This window comes from Hoplias malabaricus, chromosome 4, assembly GCF_029633855.1.
Source record: "Hoplias malabaricus isolate fHopMal1 chromosome 4, fHopMal1.hap1, whole genome shotgun sequence".
Classification (NCBI taxonomy): Eukaryota; Metazoa; Chordata; class Actinopteri; order Characiformes; family Erythrinidae; genus Hoplias; species Hoplias malabaricus.
This window is the reverse complement of record NC_089803.1, coordinates 49,014,990-49,040,275: the sequence shown is the minus strand read 5'-3', so window position 1 is coordinate 49,040,275 and position 25,286 is coordinate 49,014,990. Positions and strand designations below refer to the sequence as shown.

At 40.1% G+C, this 25,286-nt stretch overlaps 1 protein-coding gene across 4 annotated transcripts in view; it reads right to left on the bottom strand.

Moving 5' to 3' along the window:
* The window catches only part of LOC136695447 (uncharacterized oxidoreductase YjmC-like), a 51,470-nt gene extending 26,184 nt beyond the window's left edge, over nt 1-25,286 (bottom strand). For 2 of the 4 annotated variants that reach the window (XM_066669524.1, XM_066669526.1), the window contains exons 1-5: nt 25,066-25,286; nt 23,777-23,925; nt 13,951-14,139; nt 12,826-12,887; nt 68-121 (exon numbers count right to left, since the gene is read on the bottom strand). In XM_066669524.1, coding sequence (XP_066525621.1) covers nt 68-121; nt 12,826-12,887; nt 13,951-14,139; nt 23,777-23,925; nt 25,066-25,079 — 468 coding nt within the window. In that variant the 5' untranslated portion in view covers nt 25,080-25,286. The remainder of the gene's footprint in view (nt 1-67; nt 122-12,825; nt 12,888-13,950; nt 14,140-23,776; nt 23,926-25,065) is intronic. The other 2 variants (XM_066669525.1, XM_066669527.1) reach the window with 1 other exon arrangement.

Here is a 25,286-nt window from a genome sequence, read left to right as displayed (position 1 = left end):
AGTTTGTGTTTTCTGATATATATTGAATGAAGTTTAGTTTAAAGATTTTTGTAAAATAAACACTGACCTCCTTAGCTCGTGTTGGAACCACTAGAGGAGAGGTGTTAGTGAAGCACATTCCCTGTATAAGAATAGTGGAAAAAACATTTAGTTTTGACTTTTTTTTTCAGTGCCATCCCATTTTATTTAAGGTGAAAAATATGTTGTGACCCCTCAACCCTTCATAAGATGACAATTAGGGGTAATATAATTCAATTATCTGTTATGACTGTACACTGTTAAGCAACAATGTTAGATTCATTTTATTAGGGTTGAAATAGCCACATTACACACATTGAATACAGCAATGATAACCATCATCCACGTATTAAAAACACAAAAAAAATTATGTCAAAATTATGATGATGTCTCGGAAAATACTGAAGAAAATACAGAAAGGTGAATATAGCTCTCCATATATGCCACACATTAGAAATGTGCAGAAAACAGATATTTACAAGTAGTCAGCCAATATCTACCCATGTTATCCACCCGTACCCCGAATAATACGGTAGTGCATATAGATGCAATGTTTTTTCAGTGCATTTTGTGAGATCTTATATACGTCTAGTGTATGTTTAGTTGTTTCTCACAAGATCTCATTATAGACAGCCTGTAAGAGTTATTGGAGTCTTTTTACCACTGCTTCACCTAGAGTATGCTGACATATTTCACCTCAGCATGGCTCACCAGCAGTTTAACAATAAATAGGTGCCCTTCAAAGTGTCATTATGGTCTCCTCAGTTCACAAAGTGTTACAGAGTGTGATGTAACAGTCACATCAGCCCAAGCAGTTTCTCCTTCTATGCACCAGAGGTCTCTGTCTCCAGCCTGAGTGGGTTTTTCTCCAAACCACCAGAGGTTACACTCACCTGAGTTCTAGCTTAGATTCCTCAGCTGTCTCTGATTAGTCAAATCATTTGTAGAACGTTTAAGCTCACTGTTTTGTTCCACAGGTTGCGAAGTATTGTTTGAACTAAATCTGCAGTTCTGAGCATTAGTTTTTGTATAAGCTTTTCCTTTTTTTTTGCTTTTTTTTTTTTTGTTTGTTTTAATCTTGGCTTTGGACTCTGTTTATTCTTTTGATCGGTTTACCAATTGGATTATGTTTTTTTTTTTTATCGGACGGTCTTCATGTTTTTTTTTTGACTCCTCTTTACCTTGCTTTTTGTCTCTTGAATAAACCTGCAACTCCTAAACATTTTGTAAGACTGATATTTTCGACCGTAACACAGGGGGAAACATGCCCCTGTCCCAACTATTTTGGAATGTGTTGCTGGCATCAAATTCAAAATGGACAAAAACAAAAAAAAAGAAACAAACAAAAACATAAACTTTCTCAGTTTGAACCTTTAAAATGTTGTCTTGCACTTTCATTGCTAATCTAATCATTACTAATCATTGCATTTTATTTTTGTTTACATTTTGCACAATGTCTCAACCTTTTGGGAATTGTAGATTTATTTGGCTATTTACATCATAATAATAAGCTATAAATTAAATAATCTTATAGTAGGTTAAGAATAAATATCTGTATTTTTATACATGGGTCCAATAACGTGAGAGATCAATAGATTTATATGGTTGTTATTATTATTATAAAATAAATTACTTAATCTTTCACCAAAATAAGCATTGTAATGTATAAATAAGTCTTGTTATAAGTTATGTTCTAACTTTGTGTGACATCATTAGGTCCAATGGCCAAAGAGCCACAGATTTATTTGGCTATTAACATGATTAGAAATTAAATTTCACTATTCACCAAAATATGCCTTGTAGTGTATAAAGAACACATATTTGTAGTTTTCTAAGTTGTTTTGATACCATTTGGTCCCATAACTTAACAAAGTTTAAGAGATTTATTTGGTTATTGAATTCATTAAAAAAATAAAAAGCACCACTTTTCACCAAAATAAACCTAGTATTATGTAAGGAATAAAATTGTGTACATTTCTAAGTTGATGTTACATCATTAGGTACAATAAGGGAAAAAATTAATAGATTTATTTGGATATTAAATTAACGCTGTATGTTTCTTCTGATAATTGTCCGACGGTCCCTAATGCTGAGCTGGGCGCAGGGGCAAGAACAGCGATAATTGTCCATGTTTCTGGCTTAATGTCAGCAAATACAGTTTAGTAAATAAAGGCTATGGATATCATTTTTTGGCTTCTTTTGTTACACCAGGAATTCGCAACAGTACCACATTTAGTAACTGGCAAAAAACTGGTTTGCTCTAAGCTGGTTTTCATTTTATTTATAATATATGGACACAGGAACACCTGCAGTACATACATATCACTGCCAGACACTGCTTCAATATCGCAAACAGGAAATATACAGTATCAGCGATGACCTCCAGGAGACGCTGCGGAACCTCCGCTTGCTTCGGAGGCCTAGCCCTGAAGCCTCGACGTTTCCTGATGCCGGCGGCCGTGGAAGGAGATGACGCAAGCGGTGTGAGAGGAGACAGAAGCACAGCAAGCGAGGGGGGATCCATGCTAGGCTAAGAACTAACTCGAGCCGGCAAGCTATCCCTTCTCTCTTTCTCTCCAATGTCTGCTCGCTGGATAATAAACTGGACTATATCAAACTTCAGCGAACTGCATGACGAGAATACAGAGACTGCTGTGTTTTTGTTTTTACGGAGACATGGCTCAGCGACAGTATTCCCGACGCCGCCATTCAGCTAGATGGGCTAGTCGCATTTCGAGCCGACAGAGACCCAGCGCTATGCGGTAAGACTCGCGGTGGTGGATAATGTGTCTATATCAACAATGAATGGTGTAAGAACTCTCTGCTGGTCTCTGCTTATTGTTCACCTTTAGTGGAGTTTGTGGCTGTGAGATGTAGACCTTTTTATTTACCTTGAGAATTCTCCGTTGTTTACTTAATCGCAACCTATATCCCTCCCGATGCAAACACAAAACAAGCGCTGTGGGAATTATAGGAAGCCATAAGTGACTTCCAAAACACACACCCGGATGGACTGTTTATTGTTGCTGGAGATTTTAATCATGCAAATCTCAAGAAAGTGTTCCCTAAATTCCACCAGTATGTGAATTTTGCTACGAGAGGAGCGAACACGCTGGATCTTGTTTACACAAACGTTCCAGACGCGTACAGGGCAGAGCTCTGCCCCCACCTCGGACACTCAGATCACATGTCTGTTATGCTAATTCCTGCATACAGACCCATCATCAGGCGATCGAAACCTGTCCTGAAAGAGGTGAAAATCTGGCCATCAGAAGCAATCTCTACTCTTCAGGACTGTTTCGCATCATCAGATGCGTACTGAGTACGCATCATCAGTGACCAGCTACATAGAGAAGTGCATCGATGATGTGACCATCTCCAAGACCATCACCATCCGCTCCAACCAGAAGCCGTGGATGAATGCAGAAGTGCGTGCGCTGCTGAAGGCTAGAGACGTTGCTTTCAAATTAGGCGATAAGGCGGCCCTGAGAACAGTGAGGGCCAAACTCTCCAGAGCTATCAGAGAGGCAAAGCGTTCACACGGCCAGATCATTCACAGCCACTTCCAGAGCAGTAGAGACACTCACCGCATTTGGCTGGGCATCCAGAGCATTACCAGCTACAAGACTACACCACCTGCTTGTGACGGAGATGCTTCCCTACCAGACGTGCTGAACCATTTCTATGCACGGTTTGAGGCACAGAACAACGTAACGGTGAGAAAGTCCACCCCTTCTCCCAGTGATCAGGTGCTGTCTTTTACTGCAGCCGACGTGAGGAAAACTCTATGCAGAGTCGACCCGCGGAAAGCTGCTGGACCAGACAACATTCCTGGCAGAGTGCTCAGAGAATGTGCAGACCACCTTGCTGATGTCTTCACTGATATCTTCAACATCTCTCTTAGCAGCGCCATTGTTCCAACATGCTTTAAGAACACCACCATCATCCCTGTGCCTAAGAATTCTTCTGTGTCCTGCCTCAATGACTATCGTCCCATTGCACTCACACCAGTCATCACAAAGTGCTTCGAGAGGCTCGTCATGAGGCACATCAAAACCCTACTTCCCCCCACACTGGACCCTCTACAGTTTGCGTATCGTCCTAACCGTTCAACTGACGATGCCATATCCACCACGCTGCACCTGGCACTCACCCACCTGGACAAGAAAGACACATATGCCGGAATGCTGTTCATAGACTTCAGCTCAGCATTCAACACCATCATTCCTCAGCACCTGATCGGGAAACTGAATATACTGGGCCTTAACACTTCTCTCTGCAACTGGATCCTGGACTTCCTGACTGGGAGACCTCAGTCAGTCCGGATCAATAGGAACACCTCCAGCACCATCACACTGAACACTGGAGCCCCCCAGGGCTGCGTGCTAAGTCCACTGCTGTTCACATTGCTGACCCATGACTGTGCAGCGATTCACAGCTCAAATCATATCATCAAGTTCGCTGATGACACGACGATGGTGGGTCTCATCAGTTAGAACGACAAGTCAGCATACAGAGAGGAGGTGCAGTGGCTAACTGACTGGTGTGAAGTCAACAACCTGTCTCTGAATGTGGACAAAACCAAAGAGATGGTTGTAGACTTCAGGAAAACAAGGGGTGAGCACTCACCGCTGAACATCGACAACTCTGCTGTGGAGATTGTCAGGAGTACCAAATTCCTTGGTGTTTACCTAGCGGATGATCTCACCTGGTCCACTAACACCAGTAACATCAAAAAGAAAGCCCAGCAATGCCTCTACTTTCTGCGAAGGCTGAAGAAGGCTCATCTCCCCCTTCCAATTCTCACCACTTTCTACAGAGGAGTCATCGAGAGCATCATGACCAGCTGCGTCTGGTTTGGAAACTGCACTGTGGCAGATCACAAGTCCCTCCAGCAGATCGTGAGGACAGCTGAGAAGATTATCGGTGTGTCTCTTCCCTCCATTACAGACATCTACACCACTCGCTGCACCCACAAAGCACCCAGCATTGTGGGAGATCACACACACCCTTCACACACACTCCTCAACCTACTGCCGTCTGGAAAAAGGTATCGAAGCAATCGAGCCCTCACATCCAGACTCCGTAACAGCTTCTTCCCACATGCCATCAGACTCCTGAACACCTAGAGACTGAGACTGGACTGAAGAAGCACACACACACACACACACACACACACTTCTTTGCGCAAACACTTGTCTGTTGGACTGAAAATGAGTGTACTTTTTACACATATCCGGTTTACATCATGTTTACATCCAGTTACCGTTTACAGCACAAATACACTTTAAATTGCAGTGTCCCTCTCCCTCACACCCTCCGTACTTATGGTTTTGCATTGTCTTGTATTGCATTGTATTGTATTGTAATGAAGGGACATTGTTTTGTATTATTTTGTATTTTCTTAGCCATATCTTTTGCACTTTAATGTGTATGCTAACCCTAACCCTAACCCTAGATTTTTAAGCTTTGATGCTATTGTTTCAAAACAAGTTGTATTTGATCAAGTGCAACCCACATGACATACTACACTTCTTACTTAGGTAAATTTAACCATTGCTGGCCCATGGTGATACATTTTTCTTTAAAAATTTCTTTTGAATCAAAATAGCTTTTGAATCTTTGATAATATTGTTTCTAAACAAGTTGAATTTGATTAAGCGTAACCCACATGACACACTACAACTCTTATTTTGGTAAACTTTACCATTGCTAGCCCATGGTGATGCATTTTTAAGATTAAATTTCAATTGATCAGACATTCCCAGAAAAGCAGAGGCTACCTTATTTAACGCATAAGATCAGATATTTTGATACTTGTTTTGGACAATGTCCTAGGTCCACAATGGCCCTTTACAATGGTCAGAGTATTCCTCTGTAGTCTCAGCCTTGTTTATGACACAGCACACAAAACCAATGGACACCTTTTGCAGGTATGATAATATTAAGGCAATTCAAATGAAGCCAGTGTTGACATCTTTCACATTGTGTCTAAGAAAAAAAAACCACAGCAAATGCTTGTGAGAATACATTTAGTTTAGTTCTTGTATTTTTAAAACACATACACAAACACATACAATAGGTTTTTGGCCAAATGTTGTAAATCTGTAAAACTTTAGCAATTACATACCAGGGCCTTTACAAATGCCTAGCAAAAATTTGTAATTACCCATTACAGTAACAACTGTGAAAGATGTCAGTGCTGGTTTCATTTGGATTGGTTAATCACTCACTTTCATTTTACTCTTTCCCTACTAGTGTTAGAGCTGGTTTTCATATTATCACTACTTTGTATTAACCCTGTCATGCTACCATAGGTACAGGTACAGCTACACTTTTTTAGTTAGCTTTCTGGCAGCCAGACTGCACTCTCTCTCACACACATGCTGTCTGTCTGTTGCTGGGTTCTTTGCCTGGCCTGTGGAAGCTTTTTTGCAGGACAATTTTGCCCCTGCTTTACTATGAACCTAGCAATCCCTTTATTTTCCCCCCCCTTGTCTGGTTTTCTTTCTCGTGTCTCTCTCATGCATCTACAGGTGTTGCCCTGATCCAGCCCCTGACTTTGTGTAACCTTGTGTACACGACCCTGTCTTGTCTGACCTACAGTATTATGTTTGGCCATGCATAGATGCTGTTTTATCCCAAATAAACTCTCCACCCACTTTTACCTCCCACAGAATCACTGACCACCTCCACCTTCCTCATACTCATATATCACTAATATTTTCCCTTCACATTACCATAACCCATTTATCTCTTATCAGTTCACTTGTACTTCTGTTCTGTTCTCTGTTGTGCTCTATAGTGTCGAACCAAGGATGATGAGTCTTGGTTCCTTGGAGGGTTAAATCCCCGTGCACTGAGGGAGTTTTTCCTTGTCACTGTTGCCCTTGTTTTGCTCATAGGAGGCTTGTCTCCTAAGTCAAAACACAGATCCAGACAGACTGATAACAATCTCCAAGCTGTTATTAGGGTGTCCACTGCAAAATCTCTTAAAGCAAATGTAGCTCATTTGGGTCCGCAGAAGCACAAGTTTCTGGTAGCAAGCACTGAGAACTCAGTTTCTTCACTCAAGCCCCCACTTGAAGAACATTGTTTGGCTAGTGGCCCACAGGTCAATTGAGTTTGAGATCCCTGTTATACAACATGTCAATATGAAAAAAAGGCTTTGAAATGACACTGACACTGATTAAAATAAAACTGCTCATTATCTAAATAAATCTTCATGGAGACGTAAGAATTTTACTGAGAAATCCATAATAACTAATTTTACACTGAATAGGTATTATATTTATAAAATGTTAATTTTATTCACATTTGTCACTGTGTTTGATGTAGTCTGGGTCCAATTTTGAAAAGTGCTTCCATTAACACTTTTACTACTATGTTTGAGTACAAGCAGATAACGCTTTTTTGTTGCTGTTGTTAGGACCCAGATGTAATGTTTTAAGGTGGTTTGTCATGCCCTGGCCCTGTCTTGTCTATTGTTCCCACCATGTGTTCACGTAGCACATGGCTCTTTGTTGTTGTTGTTGTCTCCACCCTAGTCCCGCCTTAGTTCCTCCTCCTCGTCAGTGTTTCATTTGTAACCCTGCCCCCTCGTTATTGGTCTCAGGTGTTACAAGTCTGTGTTTTAGCGTGTGCGTCCACCTCTGTCAGTCCGCCCCGTGATCCTGACATGGTTGTCAAGTTTGAAAGTTTGTTTTGGGATTTTTATAAGCATTTTTGTGTCAATTTTTAGGTTTTTAATTTAACACGATGTGTGTACATATAATGTTGAGTATCTCCACAACTACATGGGCTTCAAACCTAAATGGTATCAAGGGCACCAAGGGACTATGTGTAATCAGTCTGAATCCTGGTCAGGAACAAGAGGAAGGTTTTCTCTTTTGATTTGGTGAAGCATTATGTTCACAAAACAAAATATCCATGAACATTCTTAATTAAATATAAAATCACACATAGTTTGGCAACACTCAATTTTGAGTGTTTTTGCACCAAGGAGCACAGGCACATCCACATGCCCCACAACAGTAGATTCCACTTTTCCAACATCAACACTGCCTGGTACTGCACTGACTACCTCTTTCTTTGCACCCACAGGTTTTCAGCTCCAAGCCTTTGTCCTGGACAGGTTCTTTGGTTAAAAGTGAACCAGCACACCATCTTTCATGTGCCAACCGCAACTGGTTGATGAGGGCAACTGTGGATGAGTCACTAATGAATGCTTCCATATTTTTGTTAGGTAGCAGGCCCTCATCAGGTGCAGAGTCAAAGCATTCTTTTTTGGTGGTAACATATCCACATTAGTTTTCCATCCATCCATCCATTATCTGTAACCGCTTATCCAATTCAGGGTCATGGTGGGTCCAGAGCCTACCTGGAATCATTGGGCACAAGGCAGGAATACACCCTGGAGGGGGTGCCAGTCCTTCACAGGGCAACACACACACTCACACATTCACACCTACGGAGACTTCTGAGCCACCAATCAACTTATCAACGTGTGTTTTTGGACTGTGGGAGGAGACCGGAGCACCCGGAGGAAACCCACGCCGACACGGGGAGAACACAACAAACTCCTCACAGACAGTCACCAGAAGCAGGAATTGAACCCACAACCTCCAGGTCCCTGGAGCTGTGTGACTGCCACACTACGTGCTGCGCCACCGTGCCGCCCTCACTTTAGTTTTCACCTTCCGAAATAGGTCACAATAATGGATTGAATTGCTGCTTGATTTTGAGTCATACAGATTGCATATAAATGGTTTCACCAAGGACAAAGTGGCTGGACTGGACTCATTAAAATAGTGGAGAAGATGAGGGCACTGCTGGAACATTTTCCATGCTGTCCTTTTTCCTATTCCAGTGAACTGGCTAATAGTGTCACATCTGGTAATGGCATGAAATGCCAATAGGCTATGAAGAATTTCAGTGTGCATTTTGATATCATGAGCTCTGATGTAGTGTGGTTTCTTGACTGTTCCTGCTTTCATCCAAATTTCTGGACTGAGTTGGTGGGCAAACACAAGAAGCAATGCCAGTACATCTGTGTTCCAGCATTGAATGATGAGCCTCTGATACCCTTTGATTGTTGCATCAAATGCATGTAGCAATATGCAGGGGTCTGCTTTTTCGTGTGTAGCCTGTAGGTGGGAAACATCTGTCACAGGTGCTGATGGCACTTTCTCTGGACTGTCCCAGAAATCCCACACTCAGCACAATTTTCTGATTTGGATTGGATGTGCCTTCCAAGCTCATTTAATAGGAATTTAATCCATTTCAATAAAGCTATTGTGGAATCTTTACATCTCTACAAACAATGGTGCAAATGTTTTGCAAAGTAGTGCTGCGTTTTGCCCTTTTTCCTCCTTTATGGAGTTCTGTTGATACTGATAAAATACTAGATCTACTCTAGTGGTGTTCTCATGTAGATTACCAGTCACTTGTCAGCATAATCCCCAAAGACTGATACATTTGGAAGCTGTCCTATTGCTCTTAGTAAGGCCATCCCATTAATGATGGTGCAAGTTCTCAAAACAGATGTACTTATCTCTTTTTCCCTTGTGTCACATTGTAGTATGGTGGCCAAGTCAGCTTTGTTAGTAGGTCCATTCACTAAATTTGTTGTAGCAAGTGACAAGTGGGCTGCACATCATTCCTTCTGGAGAAGCTAATTAATATTAACTTCTCTGCCACTGTCCATGGATACAATGACATGACTGAAAATATCCCTGACGGGCTTCACATACTTTAGTCTTTTAAAGTTGGTATCTGTACTGTACAAGGTTGAGAATGTTTTTGGTTTTCACTGGGTGAGGCTGTCATGATAGTCTTTGGTCATGCTGCTCAATCACTTTTCCACCACCTCAGAAACCATTTTGTTTTTCGCACTCTGCAACATGGGTAAGGTCATTCAGTATATCTTCTGATGTAAGATCACCAGTTGTCAGAGACACTAACAAATTCTCCTGTTAAAAGACATGGTATTCTGAAACTGGTTAGCAATTTTAATGACATCATCATTATCCCTTCTGAGTCTAGATGGAAGGCAGTTCAATGCTAGGGATGCATGTTCATTGTATGTGATGGACCAACGGTTTCTAGCTGACTCATTATGTGTGATGCCAGTCCCCCTGCAATCCTTCCAATTGTGTTGATGTGCTCAAGATACAAATCTAAAGGCACTCCTTTAAAGCTATGTTTGGTCACTTTTGCCACAAAATCACCCTCAAAGACAGACAGACTTGTGGTGCCCTTTGTGCAAGATGTTTCATGTCTGCTATGAACAGACCACCCCATCTTATGTAGTGTGTGTGATCATATGCAGCAAACCAGGGCATCATATACTTGAATGCTGTCATGTACAGCTTCCAGTCAGCACATCTCATTACCCGTGTGAATGCCACGAGAACAGACATGAAGTCCATGTATTTTCGCTAGAAGTTAGACAAAGGTTGGTTTGTTTTCATTAGCGTTATTAAACTCAATAAAATTATCCTGAACCTCTCCAACTTTCAGCACAAGGTCTTCATAGCATGCTGCAGCTGCTTCAATTTCTCCACATTTGATGTGTTCTGACCGTGCCGCTGCCAGCTCAAAGCAGCTTTTGCCTATTATCATCCACCCATTGCAGAAAGGCTGGCCACAATATTCTCCAAAGTGCTTCAAAAACAAGTTTGTGTGCACTGGCTACACGGTTCCATCCCTTTCCTTTCATTGTGTTCTTTCCAAACTCCCCACTTTCCTCAAGAATTTGCCCTTAGTCCAGAATCAGCAAGATGCTGTCCAATGATCTTTGAAAAGTTAATCTGCTTATGAAAACCACCCAAGAGAATAACCATATCCTCACACTGTTTCTGGTGTTGCCACTGAAGCATCTTTGCTTTGCAGAGCTGCTCATCAAATGTTATGACTTGACTTTTTTCCCCGTTTTGTGGTAATTTTGTGCTACAGATTTTTAGATAGGCATCATTCCAGCCACTGTCTTTTGATTATCTGATCTTCTTATTAGGTATTTGATACATGTCTAATGTAACTAATCCGTGAAATACTGGATGGGGCTTCCATTCTGGTTCCATTCTGGCATCGTTCAGCTCAAACAATTTTTACCCGTTCACTTGCTCTGAGTTCAATACACTTCAGCCCATTCTCTAAAGGCTTCCTTTGCTGTTTATCTTGGCCATATATCCCATTGTCATCTTGCCAATTTACCTCAATTGGTAGTTGTCTGTTTTTTGACTCTAGGTTTACAACTCCCTCAGGCTCCATGTTGGAAAATGTTATGAAATGTTAATTAGGCAGATTATGTAAAAGGCCACCTTGCAGAAAACACATTATTAAGACATATTCCCTAATTTTAAGGAAGTTAGGCTAGTTTATGAAAGTACAGTAACTTATCATAAATCCAGCTGTTTAGCTAGGATTAGCTGAGGTTTAACTGGTTTAGCCTACCTTTTTCTGGCAAGATTTGGTGGTAAATGCCTTTGGTTGTAGACCAATGGACAATGTATCTGTTGTTTGAAATTCAATAGTAAAAAAGGTTTGTTCAGATGTTGACATCTGCAGGGATCATCTTTACTGGACATGCTGCCTACTGCCACAAAACAGTTGTGCTGACACATTAGTGTCCCCTATGGTCTAATAAGCTTTGGATATTTATTGATTATTATTTTTTAAGGTGATGCTTACATAAAAGTTTGATTATGTTGCACATTTGCCTATAATTACAGGAGGAGATCCAGAAGTTTAAGGAAGTATTTTGAGGAAAAATCTAATTTTACCAATCTTTTTCTCAGTTGACAACCTGGCTGGAACACATATCAAAGGATCAAATATTAATACTGGATAGGTTATCAGCTTGTACTCAGAAAAATCACCCAAAGTTGCAATATTAGATTTGGCCCCTGACTAAAGCACAAAAGAATGACAATAAATGCTGGCTTCACATCAGTAGCAGTGTGGACATTTCTGTATCTGAAGAAAAATATTATAACTTCCCCATTTTAACTTCAGAAAGACTCTTTTCTGAGAGGCTCTTTTTTAAACCAAAACATGTCACAGGCCTGTTGCGAATTACTCTATTTCTTAAAGCAACACACAAATTTACAACTATTTTGTTTATTGTTTGCTGCTATTTTCTATTAATTACAGAGTGTATGTTATTTGCACATCATTGCATTTTGTTCTAACATACATTTTATTTTACAGCTGTCACATCTAAGACTACAGACAGACTACAGGTCCCAGGACTACCTGGGAGCTCACATGGGTAGGAGCGGCAGTTCAGTCTCCAATCGGAGACAGAGCGATTGTTCTCCGTCACCTGAATATGAATTGCTTGCACCTGTCAGGGTCTACTTATTTGGCATGCTCTCTGTGAATCCTTTGCGAAGTATTGTTTTGTGCCATGTCTCGTTCTTTACCAAGCGTTCATAGTGTTATCCATTTTTGACCTAGGTTTTGTCTTTCTGATTACTCTTGCTATAGCCCCTTGTGTACCTTTGCTCAGACATGTTTTTTCTACGCATGGCATTTTGGACTGCTCACATCAATTTCAGATTATTGCGTGATTAAAGACTTTCCTCCACTCCTGCAACCGGCTGTCTCTCATCCCACACCTGCATGACAACAGCACCCAAACTTTTGGGAAATTGGGTTTGTACTTTCTGAATTTGTATGGCATTTGTAAAATTGTTCATGTTCATTCAATGTTCATGAATTTGCTTGTTTGTAAAATGCAGTATATCCACACCCAAAAACATCCCTCTGACACACATTTACAAACAATTCAACTGTGCTACTCACAATCATATTCTTTTTCATTGCTTGTATAGAATAGTAGGCAGCAATGCCAAAGTGATTTGAACCTGAATAGAGACAGAAAGAGAAAACAATAAAACATAAAACACCAATGTAATGTTTCTAATACTCAGTAAAATAATCTAACTCATGATGATTTTTTTGAAGTTGCTTTTCATACTTCCATTATGCCTTAACTCCACAGAGTGCATACTAATAATTTGTTACTCAAAATGGCCACTGTGTACTAGCATACCACAGAAATCATATACATCAAAAATGTGTTTATGATCCTATGTGGTGATACTAGCTCTCATTAAGGTGTGACGTTACGACGGTGTTTTGTGTTGCTATGGCGTAGCTGTGATAAAACATACATGTTCTTCCAGTTCCGGTTTGAAACAACCAAAGGAGGGCATGTGACATTTTTCCTCCATTAACACACTTCATGTGTCATTTACTGGTTTTCCTACAATTAAACTTAAGGTGCATTGGGAGGACATTCTCTCCTATAAGTATCACAGTTTTTCATCACAGTTACAGACATTGTAGTTTTTAAATGTAAAGAATTAAGATTTATTTCCAGAGTGGCATTTTGGTACAAAAATGCACAAATCAACAGAAACTCCACAAAGAAAGGCATACAAACTCGTGTGTGTGTGTGTGTGTGTGTGTGTGTGTGTAGGTGCCCATGCTCATATGTCTGCATCTAAAAAGCAATTTCAGAGTGAACTAAAAATGTGTGGGAACCCTGTTTCTTTTTTTTTTTTTTTTGGGCTATGTACAGACCCTGGTTTAAGAATATGATAATGGAAAAATTCCATTTTGTTGGGAATTTTTCCATGCTAATATTCTCATCTCATGTCATCTCATCTTCTTTTCCGCTTTTCCATTTCAGGGTCGCGGTTCCATGCTAATATTCCAATTACATAAAACAAAACTATGAGTTGAAAATACACCCCCCAAAAAGAGGGAAACACTTTCAGTTCTGCTACTGATGCTGACATTATTTTAAAAACTTGATGAAAGTTTTTATACTTGTCTAAATAAAGTGCATGATTTGTCATTCTCAGCTACCAAAAAGATTGGATGCCAGGTGCTGCATAAGAAAATAACAGGTGTTTGACTTGCCATGAGTCACGACCCAGCCGATGCCCACCTCTTGTGCTTTCTTTATAGCTAAATTCATGCAATAATTTCCCACCACTGGACCCAGGAGATTCTTTCCATCCACAAGGGCTGTGGCTAATGATTCCTTCTCCAGTAGAGGATCTCCATCTCGTGCACAGATTCCTGCTCGAGTCTCCTTCACATACAAATCTGAAACACATTCATGCATGCACACACAGGCACTGATGGTTGGCATTTTCAGTAGATACAAGAAACAACCAGAAATGGAAAATCCATGAACAAACCAAGTTGGCTTGAAATAAGATCACTAATAACCTTGTAAGGTTTGTTTATAAATCGCTTGATGGCTTTAGACGTAAAAGTGTAGTTGCTTAAATATAATTCTACCTTAAATCAAATGCTAACTTAAATTCACTGGCAGAAATTCACTTGCAGATTAAATCCACCATGATACATTGTTAGAAATCACATGATTTCCAAGGCAATACAAGGCAAGTTTATTTATAGAGCATCCTTTTTTAATTCAAGAGCAATTAGTTTTTTTTAAATTAAGAGCAAGAATAGAGGGGGGGGGGGGTTGCCTAAAAAGCATTTAAACAGTCAAAATAGTGCAATAAAAGAAAACAGGATTAAAGTGATTCAAACTATTAAAATGATGCAATTAATATAGTGCAGTTAAAAAAAACACATAATTAAAATGATTCAAACTAAATTAAAAAAATAAAATAACACTTAACTGCCATTCCAGAATAAAAGTTATATGATATAACCTGCTCCAGGTGTGGTTTAGTCTGAAAATCTCTAATGTCATTGATGTCCTTAAGATGAAAAAATGCTGGAATATGTCTAGGCAGCTGTTTAGGAACAAGAAGCTAGTGATTTGCTTGAAAACAATTTTCTCAATGAAGGGTAAATTTATCTGAGATTATTCTACATTTTTAGGATTGACATTAAAACTGCAGTTTTTAAAGTGCTTGGAAAAACCCCTGACACAGTGAGATGTTTACAATCTGGAGTATGTCTGGTGCTATAGGGTGAAACACATTCTTTAAAAATTTGATATTCTGGATTTTAGTGTTAAAAAAATGCAAACTCATTACATCTCTCCGTTGATACCAATTCAGGGGCCATTTGTGTGGGTGAAGTCTTTTGACCACTGTGAAGAAGATTTTGCTGTTGTTAATGTTAATGTTGATGATGCTAGATGAATAGGATTGTCATGTTTTGCACATTATCATGTTGTATTCACATAGCCTATCTTTGAAGATTTCTTTGTGAATATGAAGGCTGTTAGACAGCAAACAGAGGACCTAACAGAGCAGCAGACAGTGGAGTCACACAGAACTGGACTGAGTAACATGACACGGGAAATGAAAGGACAACATGAAACGACGGAGACAGACAGACCGGACTGAGTGACATGACAAAGCAACAATGGAAGCAAAACAAATGACCGACAAGAGGAAGTGAGACAAGAGACTTAAATACATAAGACAGACAAGACACACCTGGAACAAATAACGAGGGGGAGGAAGAAAGGTGGGACATGGGCGGAGACCGGGACAATAACAAACAGAGCCATGTGCTAAGAGAGCACACGGCGGGATAAACAGACACGACAGGACAAGGGCGTGACAGATGCCCCCACTGAAGGCGCGACTCCTGGGGTGCGTACACCTACACTCCTTAGGAGCTGGCGCAGGAGAGAGCACAGAGAACAAGACAATAAACCAACGGGAGACAGGACTCAGGACAAGACAGTAACAGACACAGGAAATGGAGCCAGGGACTTGACAGGACCAGAAACTGGGGACTGGATTCGGGACAGGACAGGAGACTGAACAAGAGACTGGATTCTTTTGTAAGGTGACTTACAAAATGGAACAGGAGACGGGACTAGGGCTGGAATGGACTAGACAGGAGGAGAGTGGAAACACAAGACTTGACAGGAGACTGGGGTTGCACACTGGACAGGAACTGAGACAAGACTGTGGACTAAGCAGGTTTAGGAACAGGAGACAAGGCTGAGGACATGACAGAACCAGAGACAGAAGATTGGACAGGGGCATGTGACAGGACAGGGTGCTGGACATTGGGCTGGATACTGGACAGGGACCAAGACTGGTGCCGCCCTCACAGGGACAGGAGCGGTGGATGCTGCCTTCACAGGGACAGGAGTGGTGGATGCTGCCTTCACAGGGACAGGAGCGGTGGATGCTGCCTTCACAGGGACAAGAGAGGCTGGGTTCTCCGCCTTCACAGGGACAGAAGCAGCTGAAGGTGCTGCAGACACTGGAGCAGCAGCGGTAAACAGTCCTGCAATGACATCCATAGAGACAGGGGATCCTGCAGCAATATCCATTGAGGCAGGGGGCCCTGTGACAATGTCCACGGAGGCAGAGGACCCTGCGACAACATCCACGGAGGCAGGGGACCCTGCGACGATGTCCACGAAGGCAGGGACTTGTGCTGCTCGCAGGGCACATGCTGGAGCTGTAGAGGGTTTAGGGGGACTGCTGGGCACACTCTTGAGGGATTTCTTTAACCCTGCATCCCCCAGAGGTGCACCCCTGTTGGCCTCACCTCCCTTGTCCTGTGAATGGAGGCTAACAACCCCTACCCATAACCCACCCCCCAAAAATTTCCCCAGACCTGAGGGGGTAATCCTCCAACGAGGGGGGAGACTCCAGCACACTGCTTTCACCGACTCCTCTTGCTCCTATTACTCCCGCAGGAGCAGTCACTTGGTTCAGGAGTTAAACCAGTAACTAGGTAGTACAATCTGACAGTGTAACTTGACAGGTATTGTCACATATCACGGAGCGGACTGACTGAAGCAGACGCACACGTTAAAACATAGAATACTTTATTTAAACTAAAATTAACAAAAATAAAGACAGGCGGACTTGGACAGAAAAACTTAAACAGAGACCCAGACTAAAGAGACAGATACCGAATAAACCTAAACAGAGACAACTGGACAGACAGAGATAAACCTTGACAAAGGGGCTTAAACAGAGACCTGAACAGAGAGAGCTAAAAGACCACAGACAGAAACCATGAGTACACAAAGCACAGGAAAGGAAACACTAACTGACCAGAGAAACAAAATAGAGAGGCACAAGAAAGAGAACAGACAGAGAATGAACCGAAGTGAGGGACAAACAGACTGGACTGAGTAACAAGACTACAGAAGCAAAACAATGTGACAAGGAATAGGAACAGGAACGAGAACAACACAATATGACATGACTTGACTGGGAACATAGCAAAACAACACAACATGGCTTAGGAAACAAACAAAACGAAACGACATGACCAGGAAAGAGTAAGACATAAAACAATATGACTTTGACTTGGAACCTGACAAAACAAAGGTGAAATGTCCGACAAGAGGAAGTGAGAGAAAGGGGCTTAAATACAAAACACAGACGAGACGCACCTGAGACAGATAACGAGGGGGCAGAGTAACAAATGAAACACAAACGAGGAGGCGGAACGTAGGCAGGACATAGGAAGAGACAAGGACAACAAAGGTCCTCGCCATGTTGTCAAAGCACATGGCGAGGAAAACAGGCATGACAGGACGAAGTCTGCTCAGGTAACTGTACTGCATCTAGAGAGCAGTGCTACACACACATTTCTGACTAAACCTTCGATTTGCCCTTACATTTATGTCATAGCAGCATTGTCGTATGATAGTCTACAACATATGCGTAGCATAACTCTGAACAAGCACTTAAAGACAATTAGTAATTGAAATGTCTTGTGAGAGCAAGTTGGCATTTCTACCAGCAAATTGAGAGCAAGGTTGCCAGGTCCAGCAAAAATATCCAGACCAAAGTATGTCTAAAACCCGTGTCCTGTAAATATAGGAGAAGGGAAAAATGTTTAAAAAAGAGCAAAACTAACAAGGTCTGGACCTCGGTGTCCTCATAGCTATTTACAGCCATGGTAGTAAGCAATAGCATTGTATGATTTACAATATATTGTTGGTGACCACTGACTACAAAGGTTGTTGTGTGGTACGTGACACATTAGCTGGTGTAACGGATTTCAGTTTCATCCATTATTGAATAAAAATGTAAATAAAAATGCAAGAAGAAGAAATTGCGCACCGGAAACTACCAGAGTGAATATTGGGCTGGAGAGCAATCTACCACTAAAATCACAAGAAATATGGAGACAGACAAGTCTGTCACCGGTGAAGACCCAGCTGAGTGCGAAACCCAGTTGAATTCTGAGTTACTCTGGAAGGACATTAACCCCTGGCCATGTTTAAAGGACCACTTCGGCTTCAAGTGCAAGAAAAGCGACATCTTATATCCAGTGTGAGCTGAGAGAATTAGCACCTTATAAAAACATAACATCAAACCTGCACATTTAGGACATGTATAGGTATGTTAAATAACAGTCTTACTATTGTATCGTTAGTTAAAAATAACTTTTCTTATTTTTTATAAGAGACTTAAATTAACAAAAAAAAAAAAAAAAACATTATCATGTTTTAGCAAGTGTTAGTGTTTGTGTTACAACTCATTCGGCACCCATTTATTTTATTTATCTCCCATGCTTTTTAATCTCTTTGTGTATTAACATACTTATTTGAACGTTTTTGCATATTTCCCTATTATATCCCTGAGGTATTATAGCTCTGTATTTAAATGCTCTTGGCTGCTATGACAACTTAATTTCTCTCAAGGGATTCATAAAATTCATATCTGTTGTTTTGAAGTGACTATGTATGAGGTAGCAGCACGGTGGTGCAGCAGGTAGTGTCGCAGCCACTCAGCTCCAGGGACCTGGAGGTTGTGGGTTTGAGTCCCGCTCTGGGTGAGGAGTTTGGTGTGTTCTCTCCGGGTGCTCCACTTTGTGAGTGTGTGTCTCCCTGTAAAGGATTGGCACCCCCTTCCGGGTAGGCTCCAGACCCACTGTGACCATGAATTGGATAAGCGGTTTCAGACAATGAGTGAATGAATAAATGTATGAGGTACATATGATAAGTAGGTGTATTACCCACATCAGACAGTGCTCAGCAGTCTTCCAGTTCACAGGAGCAGATTGGAAGAAGACTGTGATCAAGAAGAAAGCCGAAAGTTGTCTACTATTAGTAATACACTGACTAGGCACATGTGCCTCATACCCACTTCAAAACAACAGAAATATCCCTTTAGTAGGAATAGGAGTATTCCTTTAGTAGTAGGTGTGTTCTCCCCATTGTCGTGTGGGGAATAATATAGATTTATTTGATTATTAACATAATTATAAATTAAATAACTTCACTGTTCCCCAAAATAAGCCTTGTAGTGTATAAAGAACACATACTTGTTTTGATATCATTTAACTTGTGAGTTTAATGGATTTATTTGGTTATTAAATTTATTTAAATTTATGTAGTATGTAAGGAATACAATTTTGCACATTTCTAAATTGATGTGACATCATTAGATACAATAAGGAGAGAGATTATCAGATTTATTTGGATATTAACATTAAACACTTTTCACGTTTCCTCTGTTTGTGTGAAGGTCCCGAATGTTGGAGGTGGGCACATAAACAGCGATAATCGGCTGCGTTTCTGGCTTAATCTTATGGAGAGCAATTAGTGCCAAATTAAAAAGCAATCACTGCAACAGGACAATATTAAAACAAAACCGCTATTACATTATTTTCACATTACTTGACCTCTTTACTGATAAACAATAAACGAAGATAACCACAATGATTTAAGCAATATATCCAAAGTAAATTTTTCTAGTAAGTTAATCACCATACACTTTTTTGTATAGTGTGTATGTATATTTAAACGTTTAACATTTATAATATCACTGTTGATTGATCCATTTTTCTTGAATGGTTGTACTCTGTGGTACCTGCAGTATAGATCAAAATGGATTTCCATGAGTTCTGATGACAAATTCAGGCCTTTTAACCTGGTCAGATTATTTTATTTCATAAAGTGTTATTGCTAAAAATTTCTGTGAAGACTTTAATCTATTAAGGCTACATAAACCTGAAGTGACTCAATATGAGTTTTTTGCATTAATGTGAAATTTTCAAATCAAATCTATTAAAATGAATGAATATTCTGATTTGATTTCATGCATCTTTTTCTGTCTGTAGGTCTGCCGTCATCAGTCAGTACTGGCAGTGACATGAGAGCTGTGTCCCATAAAGCTTCATGCTTCCTACATAGTGCCCTACATAGTTCCTACAGGTGCCAAAACCTTTGCATACTACATTGAGTTGTAAATGTTGTCCTATTACATCCAAAAATAAGAGAGTTTAATCTTTTTCTTAGAATAATGGATTCACCAGGGCAGATTTTATTTTTACTTAAAAAAATAACCAGTATTACACATTAACCCGCTCAGACACTATACCAAACACACGCTAACAGCACCCACCCTCCACCCCCACAAACACACCTTACACACATCCCACACAGACACTGACAAACACACACAACACATGCATACACATACATCTCTCACACACAACCCCACTCACACTCTACACACTCTGCACACACCATGCACACCACCATCTCAGTTACTCACACACCATACTCACACAGATACTTGTACACATCCCACACAGACACTCCCACACACCACCAACTCAGAAACATATAGGCAACATGTTAGAAATTTCTCATAAAACACTTGACCTATGTGAATGAAAGATATGCGGCTATAATAAAAAGGTTTATTTGTACAAGCTTTGTCTGCCTAACAAAATTAGTGCTAATATCTGCTATCTATGTTGAATGAGCCTTTGCTGAGATGATTTGCCCATGTTTAGTTTTTAGCCTTTTTTAATATTTATTTATTTATTTAAAAAAAGTAATCTTATTTGTATTTAATCTTAGTTGTATTTTTTAGATATAATACAGCAAGAAATATATTTTACAGTCTTGTGATTTCTCTGGAGAAGTGAGGTTTTAGCAAATATATGAAGAAATATGCATTTCTAAATGACAGGACAAATCAGGGCATAACAGAAATGCTCTTAAAATTAACATATGTTCCATTTTTTTAGGGAATTTTAAACCAGTATGGTGTTCATTTATAAGACAAAATTTGTAAGTATTTTTATGAAAAAATACAGTCACTCGGTGAAGTCACTGACTTACTGACTTGTGTTCGTGAAAGAGAAATATCACCCCTAAAAAAAACTAAAATATATATATATTTCTGAGGAGACTTTCTACAGGTATGTAACTCGCACTGCAAAGATTCACATATTGGTTTATGAATGTGCAAGTTTTATACAAGTGTGCGAATGTGTTATGCACCTAATATACCACTACAAATGGAGAGTATGATATTTTTGTACTTGTGTGTGTAGAACTGGATTTGTGCAGCTTCAGTGAAAAGTTTGTGAAGGTGTAACTGTTAAACTGTACTTGTGGAAGAGGGGGAAAAAATCTACAGGTTTGCAACTCCTGAAGAGATTTTCTCTGTGACTCCAAATGTACTGATACACATGTGTGACTATTTTCTACAACTACAAATCTCACTGTCACAGGTGCTCAGGAGTTTTGCACCAAATATACCTCCATAGACACCAGAGCCAACATTGCAGATGAGCTGAATGACACTATCAAAGCAACCTGGGCTTCCATGACACCTCAGCAGTAACACAGGCTGATCGCCTCCATGCCACCTGCATTGATGCTGAAATTCATTCAAAAGAAGCCCCGACCAAGTATTGAGTGCATATACTGTACATACTTTTCAGTAGGACAGCATTTCTGTATTAAAAATAATTTTATAAATTGGTCATTCATTCATTCATTCATTATCTGTAACCGCTTATCCAGTTCAGGGTTGCGGTGGGTCCAGAGCCTACCTGGAATCATTGGGCGCAAGGCAGGAATACACCCTGGAGGGGGCACCAGTCCTTCACAGGGCAACACAGACACACACACACACATTCACACCTACGGACACTTTTGAGTCACCAATCCACCTACCAACATGTGTTTTTGGACTGTGGGAGGAAACCCACGCAGACACGGGGAGAACACACCAACTCCTCACAGACAGTCACCCGGAGCGGGAATCGAACCCACAACCTCCAGGCCACTGAAGCTGTGTGACATTACCTGCTGCGCCACCGTACCGCCCTAAAATTGGTCATATTTAATAATCCAATTTTCTAAAATTATGACTTGGGTTTTCGCTGGCTGTAAGCCATAAACATCAACATTAAAAAAAATAAACACTCAAAATATATCACTCAGTTTGTAATGAATCTATATAATGAGTTTCACTTTTTTTAATTGAATTACTGAAAAAAAAAACATTTATTGCGATGCACTTGTAGAATGGAATGATGGAATTTGTCTATTTACTTAACTATTATTGTATTATAAATGTGCTTATTAATATTTTAATAAAAGCTGTCTTTACATTTGTTTTCATGTGTGTATAGTTGACCTTAGTTACTGATTAGTTTAAAGTTAAATAAAAAAAACAGCAAATTCCACAAAACATGTCTTCTATTGCTCTACATTGTCTGAATGTATATATGAATATTAAACTGAGACGCTGGTGCTGTCGTCCCGCCGCTTCACGCGATCACTCAGGTTTGTTGACGGTGGAGCGGAGGGATGCCAGTGTTTCAGGATGCTCCCGGGTCTGTGTGTCCTTCTGGTTCTCTCTTTTTAGTTAAAGCTGTCATAGTCAGATCTGCCGGAGTCATTAGCCACACTCTGGAAAATTTCATATTTTCTACTTTACAAACACCAAACAGTTCAAAATTAATTCCATCCCTTTACATCTTTCCGAGTAAATGACTGCCCACCTGTCTGTCTGGAAACTGATGGATGACTGTCGAGTTCCTCCTCCACGCTTCAGATCAGCTGCCCACACTACAGCAACCACCAAGTTCCTTGAAGCTGCCCCTACACTGAAGTTCTCATGGACTACTAACTATTATTACCAGTAGATTGACCAGAGGAGGATGGGTCACCCCTTGTGAGCCTTGGTTCCTCCCAAGGTTTCTTCCTCAGCTGGGGGAGTTTTTCCTTGCCACTGTCGCCCCTGGCTTGCTCACTTGAGGGTTTTACATTTTGTTTTTTTTACATTTCATGTCAAATCTTTGTCTTACTGGAATTCTGTGAAGCTGCTTTGTGACAACATCAGTTGTGAAAAGCGCTATATAAATAAATTTGATTTGATTTGATTTAATTTGATTTGAATGCTGAACTGTATTCCATTTGAATTAAATATGAATGTAAATCTGGTACCACAGGAAGATAAATAATGTTTACATGGGACAGGGCTCTTGACGATAGGGGTGTTCAACTGGTGTGACATCTTGTGTTCAAAGGTTGGTAGGATGGCGAATCTAGTGCATCCACATTGGTGTGCATACTAGAAGTGTATATTAGTTTATTTGTATATAGTTAAGTGGTTACATAGTATGTACACACTTCAGGCTAGTATGTAGTATTCAAGTATGCCATTTTCAGGCACCCTTATTTTTTACCTCCCCAGGCCTATGTTCTTTCAATATCAGAAAGCTGCCAACCCTAAACATTCCAAATATTTGTAAGTAACACAGTAAACTTCACAATAAATTTGTTTTAGAAACATATTAAAGAGTATCTGAGCAGCTGCTGCTGAAAATCGTTGTCAAAGAGCAGAGTTAGGAAGGAGCTGGAACAGTACTGAATTTGAATCAATTACTCTCTGGGAATAATGGTTCAGTCCATGTTCCCAGAGCAAAAATGTCCTTTTGGCTAAATGTCATAAAATCTACAAATTTTCATATCTGAATTTCTCCATGCTTATAAAATTAGGAATGGTTTACACACCAAGGCGGTTAAGTCCATGACTGTAGTGTCCACGCAGGTCTCCCTCGAGCAGCACGTCTGCCAAACTCCGGGCATGAGTTGGCCTGGTGCCCACTGCACACATACAGCCCTCAATAAACATCTGAACCTCAGACGGAAACAGCAGACACCTGCATAGATAATGTATGGTTTTAATATGATGTTATTATTGCGAAATAAAGAATTAAATTAAGATAGTTGTCTCAAAAGTAATGAAACCCACATTAGTAGGTGATCATATTGATCATATTCACAGTGGACACAAGCTGTGTGGATGGGGGGTATTTTCTTGAACAAATAGAAATGTGTATGCCAATTCTAATTTAATATGACATTGTCTGGAACTGAATGATTCATAAAAGACCATCTTTAAAAACATGCTCATGAGAATTTTGTTGTGTGGAGTTACATGCTCCAACTTTTCTGTGGGCAGGGAATATCAGACTGTTTGCTTTATTGGTACATTATGTTTTGTAGGTTTTAATGTTAAGTGGCTAAAACCAGAATATATAGCTAGTGGAGGAAAATTATGGCTTTACATTTGTTTTTATTATCAAATCTAGGTCTGAAGAGTTGAGTGTAATTACACTGTATATATTTACATCAACAATGGAAATACTACAGAAATGTGTAGTGTTAAGGTGATTATATTATAACCTCTATGTTTACTGTTCACATAGTTCTTTTAGCATTTCAACAAACTATAAAGTATTTTGCATACGTTTTTTGATTGTGTGCACACACAAAACATATCATACATGACTTTACCAGCATGAACTGGGTTGGGTCTGAAAAAGGACTGCACCATTTATTATTACTGGTAAAAAGAGTATACCTTAAACTGTAACAGCACAGAAACCACTCTATTTAGTCATGCTGTAGCTGCCAATTTGACTTTGTGAGCATGAACATGTGTGATCCACCCACATTATACACTAGCACACCAGCCATGTACCTAGAGCAAATACCTACTCATCCCCTACTATAAATAATACTTAAGCAACATTTAAAGTATATTTGCAAGTAAATGAATCTTTTTGTTTGGTCTAACCTCAGAGTTAGTGTTAGTGTTTGATTTTAGAACAAAAATTGATAAATTCTGATGATTTTTTAAAAATGTATTATTTTATCCAGGTAATATTTACTTCAGTACATATGTAATAAATGAACATTGTTTGAAAGATTTTCTCCTTTAATTAATGTCCACATAGGAAGCCATTGAAAGGAAACATCACTATAACTCTCGATAATTACAGAAAACTGAAGCATACCTGCTCATGCTCATTACGGTGAGTGGAGTGGTGTGCCAAAGTCTGGGGCCGTGTTGTTCGTGTCTGTCTGGTCAACAGGAGCTGATGATCTGTTGGGTCTGATTTCTATGGTCAGGTTACCAGGAGCTGCTTAGAAGAATCTGATTACTAGGATCAGGTCACTAGGAGCTGGCTGTTAGCAGTTGGTTGGGAGTGGTAGGTCAGTTCCACAGTTACGTCCT